The following is an 11905-nucleotide window of genomic DNA, read 5'->3' on the forward strand; positions in this document are numbered from 1 at the left end:
TGTCACCTTCTTCTGGTGCGGCCCAGTTTAATCTCTCTAATTATGACTTGTGCTGTTGTAACCTGTTTCATGCCCTCTTGGGATTTTATATCCAGCACGGATGCAGTTTCATTGCTGTTGTGCATCTCCACACACACAAAGACTCATCGATGCGGCAGGTGTGGTCCGAGCTGTGTCTTTGCTTCTAATGAGGCATCCCAAGAGTGTCTTCCCTGCTGTCTTCCACTAACTAACACACGGGTCACCATTTCATGCCATGTCTGGCAGCAGCCTGTTTACACCTCTCATCATTAAACAGACCCTGGCATGGCCAGTCAGTCATGCCTGACACACATTTCACAGGTTATTAGGTTGTGAAATGGCCCTTGTGTTCATTGTAGTTAATTTGCTGATGTGCTTCCTGTCTAAAGGTCATGTCTTTTTTTAAGATAAAATATACATGTATACTCTTAGTAAGATCTTACCCAAAACCAGCTGTAGTTTGTATCTCTTAGACCCTTCATGTGATGCATTTAGATAGTAATTTATCAGTACATGGATATTTCCTTCCTTTTTACTTCACTTATTGTACCGTGAGTGTTCATTCTTCCTCCATTGAGTGGGTGGAGCAAAGTTTATCTCAGCAAAGCCTGTTTGGCAATATGATTCTGTAGTTCTCTGGTATTTGTCTGAGTGATAACAGTGATTGTGTGGTGATTTCTGTCTTGATTGAGTCTTATCTATCTCACTCTGTGGTCTGGAGCTTGGCACGGTTCCTTCCTATGGCTTTAGTGTGAAGATCATGATCTGAAGATTATGACGTTCTGTCAGCAAAATTAATTAATTAATTCTATGTAGGAAATGCACAAAAAGAACATCATTAACATTTATGATATATAATAATATATAATAACATGCCTCAGTTATGGTTTGAAGTAAATAAGTCAAAAAGAGAATTTTATAGTAAATCTCCAACAGATTTTAAATTAGAAGTACTGTAGTGTCCTAATTGTTGTTAGACATATAAACTAGGGATGCACCGAATCCAGACTTTTGGGGTTCGGCCGAATACCGAATCCACTGTTTAAGATTCGTCCGAATCCGAAACTGAATACTGAATCCTACTCGCATCCTTATTCCATTAACACAGTAAAACACATTGATGAGGTAAACAACGTCCACAGCAATGTATTTTTCATTTTATTTTATTTTAACTGTAAAAAAAAGAAAAAAAAGATTAGGCAACATTATGCCAGGATGACAAGTGAGAGAAACTTTTTTGACAATTACCAAGCTTATGCTTACCCAAGTAAACAACCAAAACCTTTCAATAAATGTTCAGCAATGCAAAGAAAAGTGTTTTTCTTTTCTTTTAAAAATCAGAATATGTTTGGTGACTTAACTGAAATTAATGTAATTGAACATTAACTCAATAAACATGGATAGTAGGCTGTTTAGTTTTCGTTTATAACAGTAGGATAGACTACGATTAGAACAGAAGCCAAATATTACGAAAAATATTACGGAAGATCACACACATCTCCTGCATAATAATTAAATTAACGTAAAACCATCTAATCTTTCACATGAAATGAGTTTAAAAAATTTAAAAAAAAAAACAAGACGCTCTGCATTAACAGGTGACAGCCGGTTGCGAGTGTGGGAACAAATGTCCCCAGCAGTACTGAAAAGTCTTTCACTGGGCACAGAGGTAGATTTTTGCCATTTTTGCCAGCAGTGGAAATCGCTGCTGGTTTGTCTTCCACCACTGAAGACGATACTCTCTAAGAGGAATCAAAGGCTCACCAAAAAAAAAAAACGCTTATCTCCACGTCAGCACCCGATGTGACTGGCTAACTCTGTATTGCTACGGTATAAATCGTCCCAGACGCTCAAGATTCCTGAACAGTATAGTTTAGAGCGAACTGTCAGGCCTTGTTCCTCCTCATATAAACAGCTTCACGCAATCAACGGTTGCATGACGTCGACCAGCGTAGCGCAAGCCAAGGGTTCGGTTCGGTGAAAAAAAAACCTAAGGTTCGGCCGAAACTGAACCCCGTCAAAAAGCCCAGTATTCGGCCGAATCCGAATCCTGGATTCAGTGCATCCCTAATATATTAGGGACTTTGACATGACGGTCGGTCACGTGGTGTGGTAATAAGCGAAGCACGCAGCGTCTCGCGCCCTCGCTAATGTTTTCACATCTTTAAATTCATCGTTTGAAACTGAACTCTCTCCTAAACTTATCCAAAGCGGTGGATTTAATACTAACTTAGGCTACTGATCTGTTGTGACTATGCCGAAGGCAAAAGCGGTACAGACCGACTCAAATGCTGAGACGGTCACAATGGCGTCCCTCGCCCTCTTGCTTGAGTCTCATCGAACCGCCATCTCCGAGGACTTCAAACAAACTTTCTCATCTCTTGAGACCAAGTTGAACGGTGTCATAACTACCGTGACAGAACACGCTGAGAAACTCGAAATCCTTGAGAGTGAAGGTGACGCACGAGAGCTATGCCTGAAGGCTGCCAAGGAAGCTATCACCAAACTCCAGACAGACCACGCTAAATTAGCAACTAAAATCATCGACCTTGAATCACAGAGCCGGCGAAACAACATCAGGTTGATTGGTGTACCTGAATCCATGGAGGGGCCACAACCAACAGTTTTCTTCACTAAGATGCTTGAGGAGGTCTTTGGAGGGGTGCTAGATTCACCTGTGGAGTGTGAACGGGCTCACAGAGCCCTGGCACTCAAACCTCCACCAAACCAGCGGCCAAGACCGATCATCATACGTCTCCTCAGGTTCCAGGTGAAGGATAAGATCATCAGCCACGCACGGACCATGAGGGGTAAACTGAAATTCCGGGGCCATTCCATCCTTGTATTTGAGGACTATCCACCAGAGGTTGTGGAGCAGCGGAAAGAGTTTAAAACGGTCATGTCAGAGTTGTACGAGCGTGGATTCAAGCCGGCCTTGCTCTACCCGGCCAGGCTTTACATCAAGATGGAGTCGGGAGGTAGGAAACATCTTCCCACGGTAGCTGAGGCTGAAGCTTTCATCGTCTCCTTACCCTCGCGGAATACCTAGATCATTGTTGCCCAAATCCATGCGACGAGGGCGAAGAGACCTGCAGGACACGGCTTACTGTCGCTTAAACTCCTATTTTATTTCCGTTTTCCACTGACAGCGTACAGTGGTGATCTGGTTGCCTCTACTCTTGCGGATTTTGGACGACAAACTCTCTATTATGACTTAATGTGTCTAATAAGTTAGCCTATACTCCTCTACGGGACACTTGATTCGTATTTTCTACCGGAGAGGTGAGAGACATTTTGCTTTCTATTTCTATGAGTCTATTTTTACTTTTTCTTTCTTTCTTTGCGAGATGGCGCGGATGACTGCAGCGTGGTACAAATAGTTTACTCAATGGTACTAGAATATTGTTGTGTGCGTGTGTGTTGTGTATGTGTGTGTGTTTGGTTGCTCCGAGCGTATTCGCGACTATCGCCATGGCAATGTCTTAATGTAATCCCAGAAAATTCCATGATCAATTTGTACTGTAAATACTATGGGTTCTGATGATTTCAATATTGTTGGAGATTCTCAGCACTGTATTGATATGGATGGCAATACTACGTGTAATGTTTTTGACCTTGATAACTTAAAACAATTAAATGACATATATAATTATTCACTGTTACATTTAAACATCAGAAGCCTAAACAAACATCACTCTGATTTAGTTTCTCTACTATCTAATTCAAGTTGTCATTTTGATGTTATTGGATGTAGTGAAACCTGGCTCAATGATTTTTCAAATACCGATTTGCTTGACCTTGATGGATATAGTCTACACATTAAGAACAGACCAAATAGATCAGGTGGAGGGGTCTGCCTTTATGTTAAAAGTAGCTTCCAGGATGATCTCTGTGAGTCCTTATTCATTGAGATTAAAAATTATAATAAAACATTTATCGTCGGTATAATTTATCGCCCACCAGACTCTGCCCTTGACACCTTTTATTGTAAACTGGAAGATCTATTACATAAACTGAATAACCAAAAAAAAGACTGTATACTTCTTGGTGACTACAACATTGATATTTCTAAGGAAGATGGGGCAAAATATGACTTCATGAACACATTGCATTCCTCCTCTTTTTTTCCCCACCATTAATAGATTTACCAGAGTAACACCTACTTCCAAAAGTATTATTGACAATATCATTACTAATATTCAAAACATCAAGCTGGAGACAGGAGTCGTACAGGTTGACATCACAGATCATTTTCCAATTGCAATATTTTTTGGCTCTGGCAAATCAGTCTCTCCTCGACTCTCTAAAATTAAATCTAAAATCCTTAATCAGAAAACCTTACAGCATCTAACTGTTAACTTACATGCCAAGTCGTGGGCTTCTGTCTATGATAGTGCGACTCCTAATGCTGCATATGACAATCTGCTAAAGATCATTCAAGACTCTATCAAGGATACAATTCCTGAGAAGACTGTCAAATGCAGCACTACTCTCCAGAACCCTTGGATTACAAAGGGAATTTTGAAATCTATTAAATATAAGAGTAGGCTTTACAAAATCTACATGAAAAATCCTTCTAGTTTAATTAAAGAGAAATATATTTCATATAAAAATAAATTAACGCAGCTCATTAGAAAGAGTAAAAGAAATCATTAAACAGAACTTCTAAAAGCTTCACAAGGGGACTGTAGGAGGTCATGGAATGTCTTAAATGAAGTTCTCAATAGGAGACATAAACCGACTGCTCTACCTGATATTGGTGATAGTAAAGCTGACCTTGCACAGAGTTTCAATAATCATTTCGCTTCAATTGGTGTAAATCTGTCTAAAGAGATAAGTCAACCCAAGGATGTCACTTTTAAGCAATTTCTTTCTGGTAGTTATATTCATTCATTCTTCATGATACCGACAGACAGTACCGAACTCCTCAAGATCATTCTGGACTTGAGGAGCTCATACACTGCAGGTGTAGATGGAATATCTAGTAAGATCATGAAGGCCATTGCGAATGTCATTGTAGAGCCATTGGCTCATTGTATTAACCTTTCTTTACTTACTGGTATTGTACCTAAAATGACAAAAATCGCAAAGATTATTCCAATTTTTAAATCGGGTGATAGAAATGATATGAATAATTACCGGCCCATATCAATTCTACCCACTTTTTCTAAAGTAATGGAGAAGGTAGTATACAATAGACTTAGTGGCTATCTTGATAAATTAGATATTCTTGTTTCCTCTCAATATGGTTTCAGAAAAAAAAGAGCACAACCTGTATGGCAATACTAGACCTAATTGAACAAATTAATGACTGCATTGAAGAGGGAAAATGTGGCATTGGTATTTTCTTGGACCTATCAAAAGCCTTTGATACCATTGATTTTGATATCTTATTGTATAAACTACAACACTATGGTATCAGAGGTTTAGCACTTTAATGGTTTAGAAGTTATCTATCTGAGAGGGAACAGTATGTCCATGTCAATGATCATAATTCTACTTGTAAGCCCATTATCTATGGGGTCCCCCAGGGCTCTATTTTAGGGCCACTCTTATTTATTTTATATATAAATGATTTTGTAAACTCATCAACATTATTTCATAAAATCATCTTTGCAGATGACACAAATCTGTTTACATCACACAATAACCCTATTATTTTAAAAGATATAGTCAATTCAGAGTTAATCAAAGTTGATTCTTGGTTTAAATGTAATAAACTGTCATTAAATGTAAGCAAAAAAATTTCATTATATTCAAATCGACCAAGAAAAAAATATTTAAAACCACTGACCACTGCTTGATTAAAATTAATGACCAAATGATAAAAAGAGTGCATTCTGCTAAATTCCTGGGGGTCCTCATTGACGAATCTCTTACCTTTAAATGTCATATTGATCATCTTGTAAACAAACTGTCAAAGTATGTTGGCCTGTTTTATAAGATCAGACACATTCTTCCGCTGTCTGCCCTACTCTTATTGTACAAAACTTTTTTTGAACCTCATCTTAACTACTGTAATGTGATATGGTGCAACACCTTCACAAGTCATCTTAAAAAACTTGCATCGTTGCAAAAAAAAGCCATACGGGCTTTGTCCTGGTCAGAGATAAATTCTCCTACTCACCCTTTATTCTATCGTTTTGAGTTACTAAGATTAGCTGAGTTAAATATCAAAATGCCTGCCTTATGTTTCAAATTGTCAATTGCCTGAACACTGCTCTGAGTAGTCTTGTTCCTATCTCCAGCCGCCAGCATACATACCAAACGAGAACCAAACCACTCATATTTGGAAAATATCGCCGACATGTTCGCACCAGTATGAGCGTTGTCTGTAGGGGGCCGCAGATTTGGAACAGCATTGACGATGGTCTGAAGGTGTTGCTCTCTATCTCCAACTTTAAAAGACATCTAAAAAAATATTATCTATCAACCTATATTTTATATATAAACTGTCTTCTCATGGACTACTGGGATCTATGTGTATGAATGTATGTGCATGTACTTTTATGTATTGGTGCGCTTTTGCACTTTGTTTACTTACCATCGTCTGGTGGCAGGTGGTAACTGTGTACCTTGTCTGTACCACTTTTTTTCTTTTCTTTTTTTTCATGAACTATGGGCCCCTACCTATAAGCTTTTTTTTAGCTTCTTTGGGGGACCCATTCACTATACCAAATTCTGATTTTTGTAACCCCGCTGTATTATAGAATTTGCTGGTAATGGTATTTGTGAAATAAATCTACTACTACTACTACTATATCAACATTATCTATTGCACTTTTATATAAATTAACTGTGATAGTTATTCAGCTTGCTGTTGATTCTGTTCGGTCAAATAAATGATGCCTTTGTTGCAAAAAATACATACAATGCATCAAATGGTTGTTTATGTAGGTAAATGTAAAAATGTGAGAAAACAATGTAGATTTGGTGAAAATGTACGATAATTTCGGTGGCGTAAAACAGCATAAAAGCAAAAAAACAAACAAACAAACAAAAACAAATTTGACGTATTTGGACCCGTCCAGATAACCCAAATTGTGTGGATGCACATTAATATTTCTGCTTCGAAAATACTAGAATATCTTCATTCATACGTGTTAAACAGCTTTGTCAGTGGACATTAGGAGATCACTCATGGGTGTCAAGCTGTAAGTGGATGGCTGTTCTTTTTGGCATTGAGTCAGATGAGTGTGATGGTTCTGCCGGACAGGCTGGATCTCTGTGGCAGGTCTCATCAGTCTGTTGAGGCAGAATAGAGGCTCTTTTACCACCTCCCAGTAGAGCAGACCTCTGACTCCCCACCAGCAGTGACTGACAGGAACTGCTGACTGCATTTCAAATACACCCCACCGCTTCTGCCAAGATGGCTGTACGATAACAGTGTCTTACAATAGATATGCCTACCGTGCTTGGAGTGGATGTTGTGGAAACCGACATATCAGTCTTTGCAGGCTCTGTGTTTTGTGCTTCAATAACCCCAGAGTCCTTTACTTTGAAGTTCGAACCATACCAGATTTTTTACAAATGTGGAAGACTTATGAGACGTAAGGGTGAAATGGGTAGTTTTTTTTTTTGCTGGTATTAAAATACTTTTCTGTCTTAATATTCCGAGAAAGCTAGGAATTCATTTTTTTTGTTTGGTTAGTTTTGCTAGAAAGAATAAACACTTTGGCTGTGTCAGAAATTGCATACTGTCTACATTTGATGAAGAACCTACTTTGTGGTCCTAAAGTATACTACATTCTCCATGCTTTCATTGTGATGTGACTTATGACATCAGTTGTGTCGCTATACTGACATTCACAGTTCCTCTCCCATGTTCTCTTGGGATATTAAAGTGTCCATCAGATGCACACTAAGAAATCTCAGCAGAATTAGTAGGTCACCCAGGTATTTTTTTCACATAGTGTTTAGTGAAGTTTGAGAATTTGGACATACTACTTTTTTTGACATAGCAACAGAATCAACAATGGTATGAGTTTGGGGCGGGGCTATGTATTTGTCTGACCAATGACGGGGGTGGGGGGGGGGTGATTGGGTTTGTAAACTATCATCATTTTTTTTTTATTATATGTGGTGAGAAAAGAGATTACATACTTCACTTTGAAAGAGATTATACTAGCGATAATACTCTTCTTAGACATATACTAGTACTGTCAAACGATTACGTAATCACATTAAAAATATGTTTTTGTTTACATATGTAACGTGTATATTTATCATGTGTATATATAAATACACACATACAGTATATATTGTATATACATTTATATTTTTATATAATTATATTTTATATTATATACAAATATAATTAATATATAAACATATTTTTCTTAAATACATGCATGAGCTTCTATTTATATATACAAAATAAATATACATACACAGTATATACGCATATATTATGTATACATAAACTTTTATTTTGGATTTGATTAAGCATTTGACAGCATTAATAAATACCATATTTAATAAGTCAGGTAGATTTTAAAATTTTAATGCCCGACAGTCCTGAATCCTGCCAGAATATGCATGTTCAGAGTTAAGAATAGTATCTTCATAGATTGATTTACCTCTTAAGTAAAGGATACTTGAGAAGTACCTGACAGTGGCTATGTATGAGCGAGAGTGACCCCATTTTCCTTTGTGGTTCCCTGAGGACTTCTATCCAGCTGCTTATCTATCCTTTTGCTCTCCCTTTCTTGACATACCCTTCTCCTTTTTCCATTTTTAGGTTTTTGCTCCCCTGTTTACATTGGAGGTGATTGCTGACCACTGCACTCTTCCCAGTGTTAATGGTTAATCTCATCTATTGGCCTGAGGTGGCGAGATCTCTCAGCCACCACGAGGGATTCCAACATTTGCCACATCCACAGTTGCACGACTGGGAGCTAATGATGAAGAAAAGCCCCCATCCTCTACTTTATCTTACCAGCTGTTTTAGTAAACATAACATCGATTGTCCTGGTCTTGTACAAGGCTGTAACCGTATTTGGTATAATGGGGGCTAAATTTAATTAACTTTATACAACCATTTTTATTTGAGTGGATGCTACACCTGGATTGTCTATAAATGTTTTGACCCTGGTCTTGTAATACTGTTAGAATAGTGAATTTACAGTGATTTCTTTGACAATTTTGAATTCTATGGGTACCTAAATGGAAATCTTTTATTGCATGGTACCGTTATGTCTTTTGGTGAGCCTGAGTAGAAACACCAGCTTTGTGAAAAAACACTTCTCTTTTTCTTTGACAGGTAGAATAAAAGGAACGTTTCATCTATTGTATAACAAAGCAATGATATAATTTCTATGTGTTTGAACTAGGACTTTGGAGAGAGAGCTAGACTCCTTAAACATTTGAGTTTCTGTGACATTTGGTTGCATAAGCTTGTCAGCTTGCTAAGGTTAGTTAGGTGACATTAACATTGATGGGTTTTGTTGAAATTGCAAAAATGGCATGTGATAGTTTTGTTAGCATATGTTAGAGTAGTTGAAAATATTACAAACCAATCATGTTTTGTCATGTATGCTATTATTTTTCTAGCAAAAGTATGTTTATGAATTTGTGGGTTTCTTGGAATTTCTTATATGATAATAATAGTAACACAATTTCCAGAAACTGTTATTTATCATAAAAATAAACAAATTATGTGAAATTGGTAAAATAATTATTTTAAATATATTTACAATAAATAGTACATTTACAAATTGTATTTAAAAGTATACATGCAAATATACATTTATATATTTTAAATTTATAAATCAATGATACATTTTTGTGCCAATGAAAATCTGAGCTGCTTTCCCAACAGAGCAAGTAAACAATGATCTAGCCTGGGTGACTTACTGCTAAGATCTGATAATGTTCCTGCTGGTTAATTCTGATTTGTCCCTGTTTGGTACTTGTCTTGCTGAAAGACCAGCATAGCAATTATTTTTACTTGTATTGTCAGTAAAGTTGGTTGACCAACTTGGTGGTTAAAGCATAAAAAAAAAAAAAAATAATAATAATAGCAAGATCTTTCTTGTTCAGAGAGTCAGTATCTATTGTCTTGCTGGTTTAGAAGTTTGAGCACATTAATTGTGATTTAAGCAGCCTGGTGTCCAAAACACAACATGCTAGTCTTTTCATCAGAGACTGTATAGCAGTTGTTTAAAAAATGCTTGCTGAGCCAGAACTGATGTCTCAGGTGGAACAAATTTTGCCTTGCTGTGAGTTAAATGTTACCTGCTGTTTGTATTAATGGGCTGTGCAAGGCCTGTGACTGTATTCATTTGTTTGTTCTATTAAATGTGTCTTTGAAAGGCCGAGCAGAATGATTTCCAGATCATTTGGACTGATATATTGGCCTGTCTGGTTTTACCCCCTCATCAGAAAACAGGCACACGAGCACCAGTGGTTAATGGCATCGTAATCTGTATACGGTTAAGAAGCAATATCCTGCTTTGACTCTACATATGGTTTTCTCTTTGAGTGTCAAGTCATCAAATGTACCCAATTGCTATGTATATGACCCATAAAACCAAACATAATCCATGTTTCCACATCAACCAACCATCAAAGCGTGATTTTAAAAATGCACACTGTTTGCATGTCACACAAACCCATTGGCAGTCAGTTTTAATTAGAATTTGGATCCAGATGGTCTTAGATTTTCCCATTTTCCTTTTTTTTTTTTTTTTTTTTTTTGTGAAATCATCACAAAAGGGCATGCACATGTGCCAGGAGAGGGAGAGGTTGATATTCAGCGTGAAAGAGGAGGAACATCTGAGGTTTGGATGTGATTAAGAATTAATCACCCTGGTTGCCAGGGATGTAATTGGTTTGGAACGGAGCTCAAAGTGGGAAGTTCAGGGCTCCGACCATTGGGAGATTGAAAGACTGTTATAAATAGCTCTGAAAATATTGATGTGAGAACAGATTTCAAAAAGACTGCGTGAGGAGCTGCGAATCATATGTTATGTAATGGTCACGACTGAGTATCTAAACCCATCTGGCTTTAGATTATTATGCCTGGTTGTAGGAGATATTGAGGTTCAGGTTAAATAAATCCACTGTATACGTCATGTACCATCGAAATAAAATGGAATGAATAACCTCAAATGCTAAGTGTTGATTAGTTATTCTGACATTTCTAGAGCTCCGTTGTCTATATTTTATTCAGAAAGACTTTAGTCTTGAATGATTCATGCTTTACATGACATCATGCTGTGTAAAAACCCAATTGTTGTTTATGAAAAAAATTAAGGGAATGATAAAAATATGATGTTCTCTGCTAAGTATACTAGCACTGTGTCTTTGATTAACTTGTGTCTCTGTCCTTTTCATTTTTTTTTTACAGTTACTTTACTCGACTCTATGTCTGCCCCAGGTGATCTGGGTTGGGAAGCATATCCATCAGAGGGGGTAAGTACCTGTGAAGGTCTGCACAGCACAGCCAAAATACATCACCCAACTCAAAAAACAAAACAAAACGATGATTAAGAGTTCCGTGCTTGTGAAATTAGCCCTAAGGCTTTCTCACAGTACCTTTGCCAACAATTTTACCAGAAAGCAGTTTGATAGGGAAGCCACTGTCACAGGTTTTGGGATAAGTGTAAATTATTTCCTTACAATAGGATATAAGCTCTTTTTAAAGTTTCAAATCCAATAAGTGGAATTTACAGAATAACAGTACAAATTAATTCAACATAGACAATGTACTCCGGTTAACTAAAGTGTTTTTCTAGCTTTGGGATAGCATCTAGCTTTTTGTCTTTACAAACATTTATTTTTGTTTCTATGAAATTTCAGTTATATCTTAATCTTCTGTACATTCAAAAGAAGGAACTAAATTGGAATTGAAAAAAGCATTGTCAATTCTGAATGCTGCACA

At 37.2% G+C, this 11905-nt stretch overlaps 1 protein-coding gene across 1 annotated transcript in view; it reads left to right on the top strand.

The window, feature by feature from the left end:
• LOC132116210 (ephrin type-A receptor 3) overlaps window positions 1-11905 on the top strand; it is a 71951-nt gene that overhangs the window by 6063 nt on the left and 53983 nt on the right. The window contains exon 2 of the mRNA XM_059524909.1: window positions 11372-11436. Within this exon, the coding sequence (XP_059380892.1) occupies window positions 11372-11436 (65 nt within the window). The remainder of the gene's footprint in view (window positions 1-11371; window positions 11437-11905) is intronic.

The sequence above is a fragment of the Carassius carassius genome, chromosome 35 (assembly GCF_963082965.1).
Source record: "Carassius carassius chromosome 35, fCarCar2.1, whole genome shotgun sequence".
NCBI classification, from domain to species: domain Eukaryota; kingdom Metazoa; phylum Chordata; class Actinopteri; order Cypriniformes; family Cyprinidae; genus Carassius; species Carassius carassius.